Source organism: Lipophrys pholis, assembly GCF_963383615.2.
Source record: "Lipophrys pholis genome assembly, chromosome: 9".
NCBI lineage: Eukaryota > Metazoa > Chordata > Actinopteri > Blenniiformes > Blenniidae > Lipophrys > Lipophrys pholis.
This window is the reverse complement of record NC_137639.1, coordinates 3,585,780-3,609,334: the sequence shown is the minus strand read 5'-3', so window position 1 is coordinate 3,609,334 and position 23,555 is coordinate 3,585,780. Positions and strand designations below refer to the sequence as shown.

The window sequence follows — 23,555 nt, the reverse complement described above, 5'->3', positions numbered from 1 at the left end:
GTCCATGTCTCCCTTCACTACATCCATGAATCTTCTCAGAAATGTACAGTATTTTCTTACAAGTGTTCAATAATAACCTTATCAATCTTGATTTGAACTTCTGTGTCAGATCTGTTCTGAGAACTACCACAACAAAACCAACACCAGACTTTCATGTATTAGCAAAAAAAAGTTAATCAACAACACTGTTCCCATTAAAAGTGAATGTAAGTATTTACACTGTAATGTCTTTTTTATGTCTATGGTTGATATGTATGCATCTGGTGCTGACCCATCCAGTCTGTCACATTATAAAAGTCAGGGTGGAACCTGAAGCAAAAAACTTTCCCACCCCTGGTTTAGTGTCGATTACTTTTCTTTCTCCATGTTTCATGTATTCATATTGGTGTCTTTGTTCTATTTCAGGTTAGATGTCTGTGGTGTGGATTTCACTGTCTCTCCAGCCACCACTCCATTGTTCTCCTTCACCTCCCATGATTGTTGTCAGCTGTGCCTCGTGCCCTCTTCTGAGTGATGAGAGCAGCAGCTCCACACTCATGCGTCCCACCTGTTACCTTCTTGTACACCTTGTGTTCAACCTTGTTATGTTAGTTCATTGTGCGTGCGTGCGTGTGTGTATATTACAGTATATTATTGCCACTTTGTTCATGTTTGCTAATTTAGCAGTTCTTTGTTGTAGTCCTGAAGACACTGGTTCTCCTTCCAGAGGCAGCAGAGAGAAGACGTCAAATTCGGGGTCTAGAAGCTCCTTAAGAGGGGTACAGGCATCTCTGTTGGGTTGGACGTGGTCAATTTATGATGTGCTTTCCCTTCTTTCTGCGGGACTTTCTGCCCTCTGCTGTATAGCTTATGAAGGACAGACTAATCGCCACTTTCTACCAGCTGCATGCAGACACGTCTTAACAGAAGGACAGAACCATAATGAGACACTAAAGGAGACCATCGAGTCTGAAGGGCGGAAAGATCTCCATCACAGTAGCTGTCAGGACAGACAAACACACCAATGAAGCCAGGGACTCACCAGGAAAATCCTCTCCAGCTGGTCCTGAATGTCCTTCATCCCAGGAAAGGCAGCCACTCCTTGGATCATCTCAATGAAAATACAACCCACTCCCCTATGAGAAACCAAACAAACAGGTTCAGGGTTACTAATCCAGTAACCTCTTTAAATTTGTGTTAAACAAATGGAATGGTTTGTTCTTTGTATGCATCGAGTCGTTTTCTGTGTCATGGAATCATGTTTCATAGCTGGTTAATCCAGGTGTAAGTGATGGGGGCTGGGGTCGACTCCACCTGACACTGACACGGGGCAGAATAGTCCTGGAACAGGATTCCAGTCTAAAGCACTATGAGACACACAATCAGGGGTAACCAATTAAGATCAAAGACTTTTTCTATGTACACAAAAGGCCTATTTTTAAAAAACATTCTTCACAAATTTCAATTTCAATTTCAATTTATCAGGGACGGTGCAATATACATGGAAAAAATCTGATGTGTTGCACATTGAGTATTTAGCTCGACACTAATTTGCAACTCTGGTCCCTGGAAGAGCTTTTCAGAGGGTAAAGGAGGAAACAACAGTACATACTGTACAACACCAAGATACATCAGACAAGAAAAAATACACGGAATACACAGAGTAAATATCTGATTCACAATTACATGTTATCATAAAACACATTCCCTCCTTCCCTCCCTCCCTCATTCACTGGGTTAGGACACATTCTCTCCCTCTCTCCTTCCTTCCTTCCCTCATTCACTCATTCACTACAATAAAACACATTCCCACCCTACTACTGAGATTGTAGTGAGATGAAAATACAACTTATAGTATCCATAGATTTGTTCCTTCAGTACTGAACACACATGTAGTCATAATTACAGCAGAAGCAGTCGTTACTAATATGAAGTCAAACTTTAGTGCACACTTTCAGTTTTTCATGTCTACCATTTCCTTACTCAGGGCAGGTTGACTGTGACCTCATATAGATATGTGGTTAAACATTGTATCTGGGCTGATGTTTAAAGTCATAGATTATCAGATCAAACCTGACATTTCATGTCTCATTATTTTGTCAAGCCTCAGGTCGATGTAACACTGGAGCGCATCAAAACTGGCAAAGAGACAATCTGGTCCTCCGGGTCAGAGTATGTAGTGGAGTGTGTCCTGGGCTCTGGTACATTTGGAACCGTGGTCCAGTGCATGAAGAAGCCCTCCTATGATACGGTGGCGTTAAAACTCATCAAGGACAATCATCACATCGGAGAGGTAAAAGCGGAGGTGACACATTCCAACACTCATTACCATATTCATGTTTACAGTTGATTTCATGTGATCTTGTGTGATTCCAGGTGGAGCTGCTGAACACCCTGAAGGCTTTGGACTCCGAACAATTTAACGTCGTGAGCTGCAGCGATGCCTTCATGTATAAAGGGTTGTTGTGCATCGAGTTCCAGAAGCTGGATGTCAGTCTGGAAGGTTACCTCCAAGGCTCACAGGCCTCTTCAACCCAACGAGATTCGTCCAGTTCTCCAACAGGTTTCACCTTCTTATGTTCTTCTGGCTTTTTATTGGTTTTCATCTCATGATTTCATGTTTTGATTTAATAAAAAATTCCCAGCTGCAACTTTCATTATAACACAGCTGCCATTTTAAAGTAAGAGAAAGAAAAGATGAAATCCACAGTAAAGGATAGATTGTAGATTCATGTGTATCTTCAGTTCTTTGAATTGATGGTAAAAATATAGAAGTTTTAGAAATGGATTTCATTTTTCCTGTTGTTGTGTCTTCTATTGCAGATGGCTGTAGCTCTGACTTTGCTGAGAGACAACGGAATGATCCACACGGACTTAAAGCCGCATTATATAATGCTGGCTGACCGTTTTCGACAGCCGCTGAAAGTGCAATTAATCGACTTTGGCGAGGTGATGCACCAGCCAGAAAAATGGGTGGGAAGAACTTTCCAAACTTTGGTGTTCAGGTATGAAAAGCAGATCTGTTGTGCTTTTCTGGAACACATCTGGATCTGCACTGTGAGCTGACTTCTCACTTTCTTTATCAAACCGCCTCATAACCACCTTCCTGCTCCGGTGTCTTTTTCAGATCTCCAGAGGTTGTCCTGGGTAATCTCTGTAGCAGCGCCATTGACGTCTGGTCATTAGGCTGCATCGCCGCAGGAATGCTGACGGGGACTCTACTGTTGGACGTCTGGTCTGATGCTGAATTGGTCCATCATACAATTCAGACAGAACACAAATAGTACTTCTACAAATAATGCATATTGCCTGGAGTAATATTGCTGTGTCTTTTGAAAGCATGCTCTGACGCTGTGTTGACTCCACAGATGGACTGGATCGTCTCGGTCCTCGGACAGCCCCCAGACCACATGCTGGAGCAAGGAATGCATAGTGACAAATACTTCAGTAAGACGAGCTCCAGCGATACCACCCAGGGTTGGGTTTTAAAGGTACTATTTCTCTCTTTTTCCACTGTGTTTATCAGTGGAAGTTGTCTATTTTCTGTGGCCTTCTGCATCGGTAGTAAATGAATTCATTCCTCTCTTTAGCCATCAGATCGCCCCGCGTGCCCAAACAGGAAACTACACGATCTTTTAAAGGTAGTTGAAATTTCTTGGAAAAACATTTGTGTTTCTGAACAAGTTCAGTTCTTTTGCTGAATTCTTTTTGCTTTGCTTTTCTGTCCCTTCAAGGTCGCAGCTAGAATCCCAGCAGAAGACCAACAAGCTGTTTGGTGTGACTGGCTCTGCTTCATGGACTTGGTGGAGAAGATGCTCCGCATGGATCCTTCGGAGAGGATCGCTCCAGAAGACATCCTCTTCCATCCTTTTATAACCATGAGCCATCTCGGTCACCCAAGCTACAACAGCTAGTAACTGTGTGTACAAGTATTCAATGTCATTTTGCAAAAACAATACATGAAGTTGTTTGAAGCTTAATGTTTCTCTTCCAGTCTGAAATCTTCTATCGACTGCATGAACGTGTGCAACCACTGGAGCTATGATGGAGCGGAAGATGTTCAGCAGCCCACCCCCAACACTTCCAGCACCTCGGACTCTGAGAGCAACTCGCTGATAGTAGAACTTCGTCTAAACAGTGAGGAGGAGCTCTCAGGACCAGAGGTCTTCGTCGGAGGAGAGAAGGGTTCACCCAAGAGGAGCAGCGAAGAAGAGGAGAAGATTTCCTGCAGCGCACAACAATAAAGAACCTTGTGATGTCTGCGGAGCCGGGTCGAGCTCTCCCCTCTCTCCTCTCACTGGGATAGTCGTATGGAGGTATTGTTGGTGAAAAAGGTTTGCGTACTGAATTTGTAGTCGTGTACCTGTAGAATTCCCTTTCTCTCCACAAACACAACACCACCCTTACAAAGTCACAACTTCTTAATTACAGGAGCACAAATCCTGTTTTACAAGTCACACATTAAAAAAACTGTCATGCTGATATTTTCCCCCCAATTGTTGCATTAAATGTGGTGAAAAACAGATTTGTGCTCCTGCATCGATGTGAAGTTCTTCCACACAAGTCATAGATCGTTTTCGTCAACTTCACATCGACACAAGTGCACAAAAATGTTTTTCACCAGATTTGATGCAACAATTGGAGGAGAAATATCAGTCAAAGTCAAATTTATTATCGATACTACGATATGTACAAGACACACAGAGTTTCGAAATGCCGTCTCTCTCTGGCCCGTGGTGTAGTACAGTAAACATAAATAAATATAAACAGCAAACAGAATGACAGAAAAACTGGTCCCTGACTTAATTTCCCATCTTAAAAGCATGACCGTGTTTTAATCTGTAAAACAGGATTTGTGCACCTGTACTTAAGAAGTTGTGACTTTTTAAGTGTGGTGTTGTATTTGTGGAGAGAAAAGAATTCTACAGGTACACAACTCACGGTACACAACTTCCGGGCATGTCCCTCTGGTAGGAGGCCTCGGGGCAGACCTAGGACACGCTGGAGGGACTACAGTATGTCTCTCGGCTGGCCTGGGAACGCCTTAGGGTCCCACCGGAAGAGCTGGAGGACGTGTCTGGGGCGAGGGAAGTCTGGGCTTCCCTGCTTAGACTGCTGCCTCCGCGACCCGGCCCGAATAAGCGGAAGACAATGGATGGATGGATGGATGGATGGACGGATGGATGGATGGATGGATGGAAGGATGGATGGATGGATGGATGGATGGATGGATGGATGGATGGATGGATGGATGGAAGGAAAAACATCCATCCAGATGTTGACAACCACTAAATAACAGCCTCACTACTTCATCACATGCTCACAAATGCGACCAATAAAACAGCCTTGTTGTGATTTCCTTCAGCTGTGGGAACTTTGAAGGTTGTCATCTGTGGACCTCTGAGGGACAGAAAGTGATCAATGTGCACAACCATGGCTTCTTATTTTGTGAATAATCACCACCAGCTCAGTCCTGTATGTGGCTGTATCTCAAATAATGACCAGAGCTCCAGCTCATCTACTGACCGTGAAGCTGATAAATCCATTAACCAATAATTCTTTCAGACGATGTATATGTGCTGCAGGCAACTTGGCTTATAATTACAACATCATTTATTGTTTAAAATATACAATGTGATTTAAAATGTCTGGAAATGCTTGTGTTGTTAATGATTGTGTCTCCTTTTTAACCTGTTTGTAAAGCAGGCGTGAATCAGCTCTCAGTGGTCATAGACATTTCCTCAGCTGGCTCCACAAAACCTTTAATAGTAGACTCATCAGGAGGAGGGACGAGGAGGAGTTATTAGGAGGAGCTATCCATGAATATTTACAAGGAGGAGACACCAGGAGGAGATGGGGTTACAAAGAGGAATTATCAGGAGAAGAAACCAGGAGGGGATACCAGGAGGGGATATCAGGACACATATAATAAAGTGCACATTACAAAGTGCAGGTGGGAGGGTGGGAGTACATGGAGGAGTACTGACCACATGTCCAGGCAGGTGGAGTAATCTGTAGATCCCAGCAGGACATCAGGAGGCCTGTACCACAGCGTCACCACCTCGTTGGAATAGGTATGACTGGGGACCGACTTCGCTCTGGCAAGTCCTGGACAGTAGGAGAAAACAGCTCAATACCAGAAAACCTGATCAGAGTATCACATTTAGCATCTTTGCTCCACATGCCTGTGATCACAGACACATCAAGAAGATGGACGACGTTCAGTAAACGTCAACTGAACATAAAACACTGGACACAGGTCTGACAGTTCTCAGAGATAATCATTCACCAGATATTAAGAAGCAGGAACCTCACAACTGTAGATAAAAATGAAGCTTCATTCGGAGGAGGTGAGTGATGAACAAGGTGATGCTATGGCCAGGCTGGTTCTTCTCCCCCCTGGATGGGAGACTTAAGGTAATGAGGTGAGGGAGGAAAATGGGAGGATTAACAGGATGTAAGGAGGCGTGAGGATGAATGTAAAGGGGAGGGACAGCTTTGAGAGAGACTGTTGGGTGGAGAGTGGTTGAATTGTGACTCTGCTCCTGTCTTCCAAGCAGGGGACTCAGGAGGGGGTCACATCTCAGAAGGTGATGGTCCGGTCTGGTAGAGATCTCCAAACTGAAGTATGTCGGCCACACGGTGGCACCATGGTTAGTGGTTAGTGCTCTCACCCTTCAGCAAGAAGGTCCTGGTTCAAGTACTAGTTGGGGCCCTTCTGTGAGGAGTTTGCATGTTCTCCCCATGTGTGTGTGTTTCCTCTAATAGTCCAGAAACATGTACTGAAGGTCCCTCAGCAAGTTTTTCTCCTCCTTTTGAAGTGGGAACAAGAATTCTTGCAGGTGAGTATATATATAGTGAACCTGGATGATGGTATCTATGTAGGTATGCCAACAAGGTGAAGTCAGTTAAACAGGTTCACTGGGAGGGCAGCAGGCTGGACTGTTAATTATAGTGGAAGCAGGGTGTCTTGATCTGATGCCCTCTGAAGATGCTGAAAATATGTGTGTGTGTGTGTGTGTGTGTGTGCGTGCGTGCGTGCGTGCGTGCGTGCGTGCGTGCGTGCGTGCGTGCGTGCGTGCGTGTGATGTCTAAATCTCTGAAAGTAGAAGCTGTGATGATGGCCTCAAATGTGAATAGTGCGCTCTTTCTGGGATGTAATTAGATAATGAGGTGAAAATGTATTCCATTATTACATATTGTACCATTATTACATAATGCGGCGCTCCATGGTGTGTTTGGTATATTTGGTGCTCACCGAAGTCAGCCAGTTTGAGCTCCCCCGTGTCACTAATGAGCAGGTTCTGAGGTTTCAGGTCTCTGTGAAGGATGTACCTCTGGTGTATGTAGGACAAGCCTCTCAGCAACTGGTACAGGAAGAGCTGCAAAAAAACAGAATATAAGTTGGGACCACCAGTAAAAACATTCTTTCATCCTAAGTGAATAACGACCCTCCATCCTGCTGCTGTTTGCTGACGGTTGGTTTGTGCTGGGCGGAGTGGAGTGTAGAACCTGTTCACCACTAAGAGACTGCTGGGACTATAACAGCACAAATTTAATATTAAAGAAAAGAAAACAAAAAAACCCGTCTAGAATCGATCACAAAGACACAAGATCAAAAAGGGTAAACACAGAGACACTCCAGGCCTGTTCAGCCCTGGCAGTCACATGCCTTCCTGCTGATCCAATCAGATGTAGTGCACCCTGACACAGGCTATTTACACCGTATCATGAATTTCGGGCAAACCACTTGAGATCAGATTGTCTTACTACCTCTATGCCACTTCCGATAAATGGCCCTGTGTGCAGTTATGAGGCATCGAATTTGCGCTGGATGGTGTCCTCTGTCCTTATAAGGCATTGTGTCTCTGCAGACCCCAGTGCACAGACGCCCATGGTCTTTTCCATAGTATCTTTGGAAAGTTGTAAAGACTGTATAACTCAGACATTCTCCTAAACAAAAACATGGCAGACACTGATGACGTGTACAGATTACGAATGACTTATTCTTCTACGACGCCGCCGTCCCGGGACACATTCATGACACATGCTGTTCACACCACAAAGCTTCTGTGGTCATATGCGTCCCGACCACCTCAGGGAATGGTTTGGGTGAAAGAGCTTTGGCGCTTGTTCAAAATTGTCTTTAGGGCTCACCACTTGTGATCGGACCACCCCAAAAGCATCTGAACGCCAGGTCAAAATGGGCCCACACACACGCACATGCACAACACACAACACACAACACACAACACACAACACACACACACACACACACACACACACACACACACACACACACACACACACACACACACACACACACACACACACTCGCAGTTCACAGTTAAGTAGCTTTCACGCTAACTAAACGTATCTGCACGCACACAGCAGTAAATGTGGCACTAATGTCGCAATTGTCGCAAAACATGAATATTTGAATACTATTATTGTATTTGAGCTTCGACTGATACACTCACAATTTTGCAATGAAAAATGTCCCACTGAGGGAAATCTTGACATTGTGTCACGTCTTTTTCTGGACGGTTCGTTGAACTGTACCTTGACGTTTTCTGGATGGAGCCCCCCAGGATGTTTGTCCATGTACTGACACAGGTCTGTGTGCTGGAAGATAAAAGCAGGGCAATGTTAATATTTTAATGACTGGATGTGGGACAAAACCGATGCAATGGCATGTTTAAATCTGAGCGAAGGAGCTGGTGATACTCTGATGTAGAGTGGCTCCACCTTTCTCCAGCGTGTACCAGCTGAGAACACGTTGATCTGTCAAGGTTTCTCCACCATGACCACCCTGACCTCACAGTCTGATTATCTGTGGATAGAACTTCCTATAATCACACTGTATGATCACAGTTGAGAAACGTGGACATGTTCTCAGCTGGAACGCACTGGGAAAAGTTGGAGAAACTGATCTGGTGACAGAAATACTTCATCCAGCACAGATCAAACTGAGCTTCAGGACGGACAGAAAGCAGCTCTCACGTCTTCTCAGGAACAGTGAGGGACGTCTGATTTTACTGCAGCTTCATGGCTTCTGCTGTCACACGCACACACTCACCTCAACACACCGTCAAGCAGCTGACCTCCTGTCTGCAACATGTCACCTCCCTGTCGGTCTGTCCCTGTCGGTCTGTCCCTGTTGGTCTGTCCCTGTCTGCCTGTCCCTGTCTGTCTGTCCCTATCTGCCTGTCCCTGTCTGCCTGTCCCTGTCTTCCCTCAGTGTCGGAGGATCAATAAGTTAAACTGATCTCTGCAGGACCACTTCACTTAAATCCTCTATCAGCAGGAGGTGAGCTGCCGTCCTCCTGCTCACTGCCGGCTCAGAGCAAAGGTCTAAGTTACTCCTGTGGAAGAGTACTCCACCAGTTACAAGTTGCAATACTTTCTGAGGTATCCTGGTTCCACTGTCATCCTCTGATCACAGAAGTTAGAAACCTCTGGAGTGTAGACTTTTCTGCAGGAATCAACAAGAGGCCCATTTCCAAAGAAAGGTTTTATGATGAAGCTGAAAGGACCAAAAGTAACTTTAATATCTCAGCTCTATACTGAATAACCAGTGGGATGGTCTGTGAGACCAGAGCTGTGGTGACTTGAGGGATTTTCTGGATCAGTTATTTCATCATTTTTCTCAAAGCTCACATTTGGCCTTTTTTTGGTTTTACAGCTTTTTGTCTTCTGTCTGACAAAGACAATGTTAACATTTTCTAACGGACAAACACCAGCTGGACCTTTTGATTTCAGGATATTATTTGTTTCCATCTTATTTTATTCTTTTTGTTAATATTTTAAAATAAATGTTGACTTTCAGACTATGACGAACAGGTTTACTTACCACTTAGTTGTCATTAAAAACATTCTATTACTTCCACTATGTCCTCTACCATTTCTTCCAGCATTACCTGTTTCCTCCGTCGTTTCCTCCGTCGTTTCCTCTACAATCATTTCCTCCACTGTTTCCTTTTCTGTTTCCTCCACCAGTTCCTCCAGCATTTACTCTACAATTTCCTCCACTATTTCCTCCATAATTTCCTCCACTGTTTCCTCCACTGTTTCCTCCACTATTTCCTCCACTGTTTCCTCCACTATTTCCTCCACTGTTTCCTCCACTATTTCCTCCACTGTTTCCTCCACTGTTTCCTCCACTGTTTCCTCCACTGTTTCCTCCACTATTTCCTCCACTGTTTCCTCCACTGTTTCCTCCACTGTTTCCTCCACTATTTCCTCCACTATTTCCTCCACAGTTTCCTCCACTGGTTCGTCCAATACTTCCTCTTTTGTACTGCAAAACAGACTCACCACGTATTCAAAGACCAAAGTCAGTGTTTCCTTGGTGTGGATGATGTCGTGGAGGAGCACAATGTTGGCATGTTTCAAGCCTTTCAGAAGAGAAGCTGCGAACACAGACAGAGGAGACGGACTCATGTCAGAGAAGGTGGGGATGACTGTGGTCGACACTTCATCAGCTTCTCTTCACATACCAGGGTCAATAGAAAGCAGAGAAAGTTCAAATCAAGGGGAGAAATACTGACGGAAGGTTATTGAGAATCTTTTGACACTGATGATGTACGAGAGCTAAAAGTCACTTCTGTCTGTGACCATCACAGTCTGTCCCAGTCACATGCTCAAAGGGTCAAAGGTTAGATAAAGAAGACGATACACTTTACATTCATACAAATATTTGTTTGAGTTTAGTCTCGGGTTTAAACCCTGAGAGTGTTTCAGGTTACAGTTCTGGTACTAATAATTATTAGAAATTCAGGTCTTTTCTTGTGTGTTTGGTCACAACAAAATCCAGGATTCATGTTTTTTTCTGGTTTCCTTAAGTGTTTTTTTTTTTCTTATTTTTTGATAATTTTACTACATTTAGTTTGGTGGTTGTACTTCTTTGCACTAAAACAACTTCAGAGTATGTCATTTTCATTCAAGTTAGACTGTCTTGGGCTTTTCCATCCAAAGTAGTTTGAAACTGGAACTGTCGTTAAACAATCATTTAAATGATCTGAAACGTTTATATTTAATTATTGAAACCCATTTTACAGTGTGCTGTTGATCTTCCTGACTAAATCCAATCTTAAAACTAAACCCAATAGAATTGGTCACATACCTTAAAATTCACATGGCCTTTAAAATCAGAAAAACACAATTCTACAAAGTTCTACAGAAAGTTTTGCGTTACATATGACAAGCAGTTTAAACCAAATAAAGCCTATTTAAATAGGAATGAAGTATACATTTTGAAGGTTTTAACTGTCCTTTTTAATAAGCAATGACTTTCATTTTGAAAATGTGTGGGGCTGTTATTTTGAAAAACCTGGACATCCAGATAAACTGGTCAAACTTCCATTGACATGTACCTCTAACTGTCATTTTTATTATAAAAACAAACAAAAAAAACACACGTTATTTTAAAGCCGTTTTGGACTTTTATTTGAAAGCCAGGACATCAAGGTGAACCAGTCAAACTTTGATTGACAGCTCCTCCCAAGTGAGTTAGAATGCATTTGAACGATCACATGACAGTGAGAGCAGAGACAGAAGCACTGAAATACAGAGTAAAATCCTACTATAAATACCCTAAAACGTTGGCCAAATTTTACGTAAACATTATGTCCGGAAAGATAAATCTGTTATATTTTCATTTATATCGGTCTCAAAGCAGTCAGACTTCTACTTTAAAAAGACCTCGTCCTCAGTTTGACACAGAAGCATTATTTCACTCCCATTAGAGGCCATTAAAACTCACGCTTAAAATCTCTGGAGTTTACCGAATTTCCCCACATGTATTATATCGCCTTGTTCTGCAGGTCCACTTTGATTGGGTTGTCAATAGGAGTCATCGAATTAAGTCGGGGGTGTCAGAGCCTTATTTTTAGGTATTCATGAGACAGAAAACTGAGTTTTGGTTTGATCTGTCAATGACATCCCTACGAGCCATGATGGCCACTTTAGTGTGTCCACGTGTTGCTACAGAGCACACTCTTAAACTCTGGGGCTTAGTTTTTACAATTTATTCAATTTTTCACTAATCAAAATTTGTGTGATAATTTTGGTGAGTTTTTGAGCGTCTTTAGTGGGTCAAATTTGGGTTCATTTACACGTAAGTATAATAATAAAACAAAAGAAAGAAATGTATAAAAAACAATAGGTTTAAGTCTGTCATCTCTCTCACTCGCTTGTTGGGCGGTGACCAATCACAGTCACGGTAGGCACTCCTCTGGCCCTCCCACCTGTAGTTGAGCTCTGCCGGGCAAAACACGGCAATTGCTCTATTTTTTTGCTGTATCAGCAGATAAGTAGATTCTTATTCCCTTTGTCTGAGCCTCTGAAGACCCAGTGGATGAATTTTATTGTTGATGGAAATTTACTAACAAAACTTCCCAAAATTGTTCATGTCAACATGGGCTAATAGAGAGCTGGCTTCGGGGCTTCCTATTGGGTGAGCGAGGCTGTCATGTGATGACGTCATATCGGGGAGCTTTATTAACCGTCATCTCCTGAGGCAAAAGTTAAGTGAAATATTATATCCTACTATTAGTTCTAAAGTGTAGTTGTATTAAGATGAAAACTCAACCACATACATAAGTGCTGGAGAAAGCACTCATTGTTTAGGCATTAAAGGAGACATATCATGCTTTTAAATCCTTCCTTTTTACATATAAATCATACAGTTGTGGTCTATACAACGCGAAACTGCAATGCTTGGGTCTGAATTGCTCATTATTAGAGCTCCACAGGCCCCTTTTCAACCCCTTTTCTGATGTGCTTCTGAGAGCAACTCGTTTTGGGGCGGTCTCTTCAAATGCAAATGAGACACTTCATACCCCGCCTCCTCTCCAGGTTGCAGAGGTGACACTCGGTTCAACGTCACCCTGTTCGGCCATCTTTGTAGTTTGATAGAACAGATACAATTATCTAGCGGCGCAGAAACTTTATATTCACACATTATTTACAAAATGTCAACAACGGAAGATTTGTCCATCCAGCCATACATGTTGGAGCCAGAGTCGGACCCGGCGGAGCGAGATGAAAATGACGATGATGCACCTACAGAACAACGTCTTCATATGGATGTAACGCAATGGTGTGTTACTATATTTACACTAACTTCTCCATCCATGCCCACTACTACAATACTGCCTGTATTACAACGACTATTTAACACAGAAGTTACATTATAATCTAAAACGAGCACACAGCGCTAACATATGAAGACGGTGCAACTGCTAATGCTAACAAAACAATGACAGGGACGTCTTATCATCACACTTTTTAGCGTTATATACAGCTTACCGAAGTGCTCTGTTCGTCGTCTCCATAGATAGAAGGAACTGACCGCTCAATCAGACCAAGTCTTTCGGCAAATCCTTCTTTATACTGGCGGAGGTTGCTGAAGCAGTCGTCCTTAAAGTGATTCGCGCACACAAAAATGACCTTACCCACAGATGTGGGTACATTTCTGTGAAAAATAAAACTCAACCAGGCACTTCGAAAAGGTTCTGATGCTGGGAGACGGTGTAACGAAGCTTGTGGGTTACTACATCCAACAACCGAACATTTCGACTTATCCTCTCGTAACTTCGGTTGGACTACAAAATCACAGCGAGAAACAAAAATGGCGGATTGCTCGAAATGTCGATGTCCTAATTTGGCAGTTCCGCTGAGAATACTGTGACGTCATTGTTCAAAAAACGTAATAGAGAATAGAAAAATCGAATACGATCGCAAAATATGACCAAAACAGAATATAAAGATATCAACGGAGCACCTGAAGAGACTACTTTGAACTTTTCTGTACTTCTAAACACTCTAAATATACAACAAAATGCATTTAAGGGCTAAAAAAGTGGATTTAGCATGATATGTCCCCTTTAAAGCCTGCTGTATATGCGCAGCAGATTTATTAATTTGTTGATTTAAATTTTTTTATGATGCCGATGAAACTTATGCCATTGCTATTTTTAGATATCGCAGGATACATATTACCGTAATATCGCCCAACCCTACTTTCCAACTACCTGATTTCAATCGGAATGAATTCTGGTGACGTGCAGAAGAGAAAATACCAGGATGTGTGCGTGAAATTATTTTAACTGTAACAACTGTACCTTCTCTAATGGCTGTAAAAGGCGTTCCTTCTTCTTCTTGCAGACGAATCACCTTCAGGGCCACAAGTTTTCCGTTCACCCTGCCAAAGTTACACGGTATGAGAGTTTAGAGGCTTCTCGTGAGAAGCTCCAGAACTCTGTCCAGTCAAACTGCAGAGCAGCTCAGAAAAGGAAAATCAATGAGACGGAGTTCATCAGTAGAAGAGAGAGGATTACATGATTGGAAGCTTTTGACGTGAGGAACAACGTGAGGCAAAACTCAGGGCGCAATCACACCTGCACTTCTTGATCCGGACCAGAGTTCGTTTCAAGGAAAGTCCGCTTGGTTTGGGCAAGTGTGAAAGCTCCCTGGAATCTGATCCAGATGAAAGAAATGCAGTCTGGTCTTCCTGAATTTGTGGGTCTCAGTTCTCTTCTAACTGTGAACTGAGTTCTGGTCCGTGGACCATGTGAACGTGTTCGGGAGTAACGGTGGACATTCCAGCAGATGTAGCGAGACGAGGTGACGTAAAGCGCAAGAGCATTTTGGGCAAATAAACAAAGCTAACGAAGCAAATCCGAAGAAGCAGACAGAGAAAGAAAAAGTTGGAAAAAAAACATCTCGGTGGGCAAACGTGGATTAGTGAGGAAGACGCTTATCAATATGTGGTGTGAAGACTATACAGTATATCGCAGTTGCCTGTGGCTACCCATTAGCCACTAGCCAGCATTTCAGGTGATAGCACCCAGCAGCTGTGGTAATTGCATGACGGTTTGATCGGCTCTCAAATGTGCAGCGTGAAAGCAAACCTAAACAAATGAGTGTATCACCCCCCCACCCCGGCGCGGGGGGGGCATGTCCCGGACAACTTACTTGCTCTTTCCTTTGTAGACTGTGGCATACGAGCCCTCGCCCAGCTTCTCCAGTTTCTCATAGGAATCTGCCTTCCCAAATTTGGGGCTTGTGGGCTAAGAAAGGAGAAAGAGAAAAAGAGCAATGAGACGATGAGTTCATTCTTTAAAATTTCACCTGGAAGACTTAATACAAGAAATATTAACATGCTGCTTCCTAATATATTAACCTGGTACTAACCCTAACCCAGAGGGAGACCGTCACTTACTGACCCAGAGTTTTAAAGTTTGACACAATTTATTGTGTCGATAGTCGAGAGAGAAGAGGAAACGGTGACAATGAGGAAGAGGAGGAAGAGCAGGGACAGGAGGAAGAGGAGAAGGAGGAACAGTAGGGGGAGCAGGAGGGAGTAGGACAAGGAGAAGCAGGAGAAGGAGGAAGAGCAGGAGGAGCAGCGGGAGGAACAGGAGGAGGAAGAAGTGCACGAGGAAGAGCAGGAGGAAGAGGTGGAAGAGGTGGAGGAGCAGGGGGAGCAGGACAAGGAGAAGTGGGAGAAGGAGGAGGAGGAGCTTGAGGAAGAGCAGGAGGAGCAGGAGGAACAGGAGGAGGAGGAGGAGCAGCAGGAAGAGGAGGAGCAGGAGGAGAAGCCGGAGATGCATGAGGAACAGGAGGAGGAAGAAGATGATGATGAGGAGGAGAAGAAGCAGCATGGGAGGAGGAGGAGGAGGAAGAGGAGGAGGAGGGGTGGACATGTTTGCACTCAGCAGAGGTGAACAGAACCAGACTTCAGTTTAATGGTTCTAATGCTACAGAAAGGAACGTGTTGTGATCGTGTCCTCGATGAGACCATTAGGAACCTCTCAACCACCAGGACACGACTGTCACTGGTGAACAATCCTGAGTGTGGCGGCAGCAGCGATGGAGGACGATGTCCTTCTGTAACCTGCACGGCCTTCTCTGAAGTAAAGTTGTAAGCTTTGTAACGACACCAATGAAAAACACTAAACTCATTCAAACGTTCTGAACATGCTCAAATATCAAAATCAGCAGAGTTCACCAATAAACCAAAGATATTTAACCAATCAAACAGTGACTTAGTGACTGTTAGAAAGACTTGGTCAGAGGGTACGGGGACTGAAGCTGGGCTTCTTCGCTTCATTATCGATGGTTATTGTTTACTATACTGATTATGTTGATGTGTGGATTCTATGGAGTTGAGTTGCTGTGGGTTAGTGTGTCACCTACTGGCAGTGAAATGCCATTACTCTTTTCTAGTACTGCCCTGCCCACTGCCATGAGGGTGTGGAAGAGAGTTAAGCAAGTGTGCGTAGATGTGTAATTGACCACTCACACACACACACACACACACAAGAACATACTCACACCCACCATATACCCACTGAAGCCTGCCTGTAATACCCCGGCATTCTCTAATAAAGGAGGAAGTACTACAAGAATCCACAGCGTCGTTTGTGTGTCCTGATGGACACCCAGAGGAGAACGTCAACAATCCACCAGCCGGTACAATGGAATAATTTTGTAGGTCCAAACAGAGTGGGAAGAAGTATAAATTATTAAATCCCACCCCTTCTCCACAAATAAATAATATATGTTAGCACAGTTATATTCAGGTTAATTATCAATTGAAAATGTATAAATACATTAAATTTTTTAAATAATATAATTAGGTATCATATATAATATATTTCATAATCATGATTATGGAATGATACTATTGGAAATATAACAAGACAGATACATGTATTCTATTACAATAGACTACACATACAGTACACACCTGTCACTGCTCACACAACTGAACTGTCATCTTAAGTTATCTCTTAAAGTGCAGTGATTTAAACGATTAAACTCCAATCTCTATAACCTGATTATTAAAAATCCAACAGCTTTAGAACATTTTACTGATCAGACATCTGACAGTTTTTCTCTCCTTCTGAAAAGGAAGAAGTTATGACAGCTTACTCTGAATGGTTGTTGGGATTTATGGTTGGTTATTGGCATTAAATTACTGTAAGTAATAGATTTTTTTAAACATGTCGACGTCGTGTGATCGATTTAGGGTTGGAAGTTTGTGGAAATGAGTGGTCGTGGTGTTTTTGTGTATTGGTTTATTCTCTGTGCAGAAGTGATACCTTTTATGGGAAGTATGTTCAGATTTTCTTTTTCTGGTAGAGTAACTTGAAATAAAGAAGGACAAATCCCTAAAAAGTGGACCTAAACCCAAAAGTCCAAATAAGTAGTTACAGAAGATGTTAAAAACATAAAGAGGAGAAACTATACAGACCAACTGACTACCAACTGACTACCAACATGGACAAGACTCATATACACATAAAGAGCAAACAAGCACAGCCGACAACAATCAGAAGGAAAAGAAACACACAGAGACCACTATAGACTAAAAGAGGGCAGGATAAAACAGAAGAGAACGACACAGACCCTTAACTACTGTCGGGTCTACAAGCCGCCTCCTGTCTCAGACAAAGACAGACGTCATTGTCCAACATGTCTCCCGACCCCACACACGGCGCTCTGAGACAACAGGGTCAGGGAGACACCACCCACGGGCCCCGGCGGGTGGCCACGCTCCATATGGTGCACCACCATTCACTCACCAGCAATGTTGCCACAGCTACCTTGAAAAAAGTAATCCGATTACAGATTACTAGTTACTCCTTTAAAGAGTAACTGTTATTCTACTGATTACTTGCTTTTAAAAGTAACTAAGTTAGAATACAAGTAACTTTTTAGTTACTTTCAGCAGCTGCCAACAACACGCCCCACGATCTCAACATAAAAATGAGAACCGGTTTTACCAAAGACTCCGTTCTGGTCACTGCCTGGCCTCCTGCTGGGACCTTCATTCTTTACTGTAATTATATCTGACTCATGGTTTTATTGTCTGAGTTTTACCATTACTGGTATTTATATAGCGTGTAGATGAAGTTATAGTCTGTTGCACTATTTATCTATTCATTTATTTTCACTACCTGCTCTATTCCTATTACTAATTAGCACGTTACCGACATCACTGCTCATCAGCAGGGGCATCCAGAGGTTTCCACCATGAGATGTGAAATACCCTTTTTGATGCTCTATATCCTCTTTACAGTTTTCATTCTGCTCAAAACTCTTTCCTACCGTTGTTAGATTAACCAAACCTGAGCAGTACTCTCTACACATGAATAATCATGCATTGGTTTTATATAGCGCTTTTCAGGACACTCAAAGACGCTTTACATTGCATTATTCATTCATGTTATTCTGCACCATCGGCCCCTCCGACCACCACCAACCACTCACTGCATTCACCCAGGCAGTTTGGGGTTCAGTGTCTTGCCCAAGGACACTTCGGCAGGAGGAGATTGGAATCGAACCTGCAGCCTTCTGATTGGGAGACGACCGCGCTACCAACCGAGCCATGCCGCCCGTTTACATGAAACATGATTTTCAAGCAGGTACATAAACTAGCATAAGAGCAACAACAAATACAGAAGTACATGATTTTGACAGACGAACATTCAACAAATATTGGAAAAAAGCGAGCAATGGGAGTGTGTGTGTGTGTGTGTGTGTGTGTGTGTGTGTGTGTGTGTGTGTGTGTGTGTGTGTGTGTGTGTGTGTGTGTGTGTGTGTGTGTGTGTGTGTGTGTGCCTGCAGCAACACCCTGGACATGAGGCCATCGGGCCCGGACGCTGTCACCCAGACGTCAGACACCTCAAGCTCAGGAAGTGCCAGAGGGAGAACGCAGAGAAGACCACCCGAGCCAGGAGGAGCCCGCAGGAGAATGCTCAGGGCCCTAGGGCCCCAGGTCCTAAACCCAGGCCACCACGGGTACTCCGGTTTCCCCCACAGACCAAAAAACATGCACCTGAGCAAGACACTGGGCTTCCCCTGAGCGCTGCTCTGACCCTACCGATGGGTCAATTCGCTGAAGAAAATTCCCCGGGGGGATTAGTATGATGCCAGTTTAATCCGCCAGCTACATTCTTTCCGTATCGTGCAAACTTTACTGCCGTCTGGGAGTATCAAGTGGAATAAGCGCCTGCGCCTCTTTACAGCTGAGCGGCCAGTAAAACCTGGTGTCGTCATACGACCCATGAAAGAGCGCGCTGCTGCAGGCGGCGGCCATCACTCTGCCTCACCTACGCATTCTACCTCCACCCAGTGGTTGCTCTTGGCCATTGCTACGTCCCATTGTGTGTGTTTCCTGTAACCTTTGCTGGTTGTAACAGTGGGGATGGGTACCGCATTCCATCGGTATCGATTAATGTAAAATCCAACGGTACCAAGTTTCAGTACATAAACGCAACATTGTGACACAGGGAGTGGAAGAGTAGGGGATTTTTCGTGCTGAACTTGAACACAGCATTGTGTACAGGAGCGTAATGACGTCAGTAGCTGGGGGTTCAGACAATGGAGCAAGCATGGCGGAGAGAAAACGCTCAAGAGACTCCGTTTTCCAAAACACTATGCAGATTGCGGTCGCTGCGATATCTGTGACGCGAAGTACAAGGTCAGTGGCAGGAATACTTCTATTCTGAGGGAGTACCTGGTGAAGCACAATACTTTTCTCAAGGCTGAAGAGTGCACAGTTTGACAGCGTCAGATCTGCCATCACAATGTTTCCAGAGGGAAAAGGAATAGAACGACGTGGGGCAGGTTTTAATTAGTGTATTATTAAGATAAAACGCTGCGTAGTTGCAGTTAAGTAGTAAGTAATTTTTTTTTCTCTATGGCCACTCCGGAGCTACGTACAGTCCATTTTCTATGTCATCCTCTTGGGTCAAAATTAATAAAAGATGAGGCAACATGATGCCGTCCGATCATCCAGCTCAGTTTCCATCTTCCACTTTAATATCCTGGTAGCAGCGTAGTTTGTCATGTTTTATGGTCGTTTAATAGACCAGATAAAAACACTGCGCTGCCTCCACCACAATGCTTAAGATAAAACATGGAAGCACGGAGACTTGACACAGAGACACAGAGAAAGTGGGTGGAGCCTTGGGCGGAGCAGCGTCAGGGACACTAACCACTGTTAGCTGCTAACGGGATGACTAACCATGTTTTAAACTACGCATATTTAACAGTTGGTTAGTTAAGGATTTAACCAACGGTTACGGCCAGTGGTTAAAATAACCCAGTTTTGAACAACTGGGCCGTGCCTATTGTATTTTTATCTGCTTTTATCTGCTTTTATCTGCTTTTTGTGCCATACATCCACCCCCATACTCTGTACATGTCCACACTTATAGGCACCGTGTGCATATTTTTCTATTATATTGTATTTTTATCTGCTTTTTTTAGTTCCTGCTATGTGTGCTTCTTTCTCTGTACTATCCTGCTGTACCACTGCAAATTTCTCCACATGCGAGATAAATGAAGGATATCTTATCTTATCTTATCTATTTTCAGACTATCCTGATTGGTGCGCGGATTGTCCCGCCCACGTGGAGAACTCAGAGTTCAGCGGAGCGGAGACAAAGTTTAGAGCAATATTTTTGACATAATAAAATAAATCCTGGTCACTGAAGGATGTTTTTGTTCTTGTTCCAAGTGTGTTTAGCTCCATGAGGGTTGATCTGTAATAATGAGGTTAATAATAATGATCACGTCTGATATAACTGCAGAAACATGAATTCATGGAGCGCACATCTACTCTGCCATCAAGGTGAGGAAATAATATTCCAACACAAAATGCATTCACACGGGGGAAACAGCCTTAAACCAGATTAATGGAAAATATAAAGAAGCTAAAGAAGAGCAGTGAGGAACAATAAAGTATAACTGAGAGATCACAGTGCTGTGCAGGACTGGTTATATTGTCCAATGAACTAATATCATATAATCTCATGATGTCGGGCAATAACAAGTCGGGAACTTTCTGGCTTTGGCTGCAGCAGCAGTGTTGCTTTTAGCCTGGTTGGTTTTCATACCGGTACACATGACATCACACACCGTGCTGCTCGGCTCCTCTCGGAGCAGAACACACACTCCAGGATTTCTAAGCCACACCCACACGAGCCAAAACAATCTTTTTACTCCCCGTCCACACGTCACTATGAACACGACTCAACACGAGACTTCAGGGCATGTAGTACATATGCCAGGCCTTTAGGGGCGCTGTGACTCACCAAAGACACCAAAAACACAGAAGAAGACACGGAGCACATAGAAATGTAGAAGTACACTCCTGCTCATAAACTTCTATGTAACTCTGAGTTCTATAGGTCTATGGCCCTGCTCCTCTGTAGTTCGTGACTGTTGCTGTTATTTGATGACATCACGGACCGTGGTGGGGAGGGGGGCGATTACGTCATCTTTTTTCCACAGATGATCGTCTTTGCCGTCCACACCTCGGGGTGTGAATAATTTGAATATTTGAATAATGAGACAGAGTGATTTTGTGGGCTTTGTTCCACCACTGGCTGGGTTGAAGCCTCGGGCATGCTGGCTGTGGAACACAGACCAGATGTTTGAAAGCAGCTTTTCCCTTTTCCAAATGCTGAAGAATGAAAGGAGCATGATTAGAGGACTCACCGAGCTGGGGCTGGAGTGGCGGCGCAGTTTGGGTGACTCCTTGCCAGAGGATGAGCTCTTGGCATTGATGCAGGCATTGTTCTCAGAGTGGACCCTCTTCACCTGGCTGGTGGGCTTCTCAAATGGGTCAAAGCTGCTCTGCGTACGCTGAACTCTGACCTTCCTGTCCTCAGGGATGGTGTCCAGGGGCTTGATGACTGAGTCTGTTCCCTGGCAGCTGCGTGTGGACATCTTTGTGACACATATCTGTCAATCAAAGGATGAGAGCAAGAATGTGAGCCTTTAAATACAAAGAAGTCTCTCACACACACACACATACACAAACTCACATACATGCACGAACACACAAAAGCAAAAACGCTCTCATTGACATGGACGCACACACAGCGATACACACACACACACACACACTCACACAGCGATACATACAGCCAGCCGTACACACACACATACGCACACATGTAGCGCGCACACATATACAATTACACGCACGCACACACACAGACACAGTGACACATACACATACAAAACAGAGACAGATACCAACACATGTACATATAGACAGGCACGTACGCACGGACACACGCACGCACACACACGCACACACACACACACACACACACACACACACACACACACACACACAAACACAGAGTGCTGGACACAAAAGATGCAGGCAGCATGACATGTTTTGCCACAGCTCCGGTCAGATTAAATATTTACGCTGGGCTCCCCTGCAGGAACAACTTCTAATTACTCTAATACACAGCTGGAGTCAGGTTGCAGCTCTTTGGCTTTCAGTGTGCTCATGTGAACCGCACTCCGGCTCTGAGCAGCGACTTCTGATTAGTTTCAGGGATGATTACTGCGCCCCTCTCTTACTGACTTCGTTGACCTAAAAGGCCTCTGATGTTACAAACACACTTATCATCCATACCAGCTCGGTATTTGTAGTTTTTCCTGGTGAACTATAAACAATGCAAACAAAGATTTGCAATTTTATAGTCATCATTAAAGCAGCCTTGTATCCATGGCTTTAACCTTATACATATATATATATATACACACACATACACAAACTTTTTTTTTTCTTCAGATGGAAAAGAAAATGGACCGATTTTAATCACAGCTCAGCTTCTAATGTATCACACTGATGCACACACACACACACACACACACACACACCACACACACACACACACACACACACACACACACACACACACACACACACACACACACACACACACACACACACACACACTTCATTTAGAGATCTTCAAAGTGCTTTCCACCAACACAAACAGCAGAAATGTGAATAAACTAGTGCTGTCAAAATAAACGTTTTAATTTAATTCATTGATTTGAAACGTTTAATTCGTTAAAGAAATGTAATGTAGTTAACGCAGTTTTGTTTACTTCTGTTTTTTGGTGTGTTTTTTTACTCCCTTAGCGGAGCAGCCTCATGTGCACTGGGCGCAGCACCATGACTACAGAGCAGCACAATACCCAGTGGAATAATATTAAGATAGAAAGTTTCATTTTAAAAAAGTTACCTGACGGCTGATTGAGAAAGTGAAAGTCTTAAATTTTACTTTGTAAAGCCGAATTTAACCACCTTAGAAGTAACTCTGCAGCAAAACAGCAGGTTGCCATGTTGGCTGACCAGCAGCCACCAAACTGCTAAAGCTGGAGGAAATACTTGCAGGTAAAATATTAATTTCTCCTCTTTCTCTCTTTTCCTGGCTCTCCTGTATACTGTGTGTGTGTGTGTGTGTGTGTGTGTGTGTGTGTGTGTGTGTGTGTGTGTGTGTGTGTGTGTGTGTGTGTGGGTGTGTGTGTGTGGGTGTGTTACAGTATATTATTGCCACTTTGTCCATGTAATAAGTTCACAACTTTGTTTCTAGAAATATTCAAATTCTCAAAGTCATGCACTCTAACAAAACCCAGACTTATGTTTGATGTTTATTAATTAATTAATTTATGTTTTTATTATTTTGTTAATCTTTGAGGGAAACAGCATTCATGCAAAGCTAAAAGGACGTGAGAAAAATAGT

The 23,555-nt window shown here is 43.5% G+C and overlaps 1 protein-coding gene across 1 annotated transcript in view; it reads right to left on the bottom strand.

Annotated features, from left to right (window-relative positions):
* The window catches only part of cdk14 (cyclin dependent kinase 14), a 109,136-nt gene that overhangs the window by 46,712 nt on the left and 38,869 nt on the right, over positions 1–23,555 (bottom strand). The window contains exons 3-10 of the mRNA XM_080472581.1: positions 21,499–21,744; positions 14,959–15,053; positions 14,106–14,185; positions 10,297–10,391; positions 8,542–8,604; positions 7,238–7,361; positions 5,967–6,087; positions 1,022–1,115 (exon numbers count right to left, since the gene is read on the bottom strand). Coding sequence (XP_080328707.1) covers positions 1,022–1,115; positions 5,967–6,087; positions 7,238–7,361; positions 8,542–8,604; positions 10,297–10,391; positions 14,106–14,185; positions 14,959–15,053; positions 21,499–21,744 — 918 coding nt within the window. The remainder of the gene's footprint in view (positions 1–1,021; positions 1,116–5,966; positions 6,088–7,237; positions 7,362–8,541; positions 8,605–10,296; positions 10,392–14,105; positions 14,186–14,958; positions 15,054–21,498; positions 21,745–23,555) is intronic.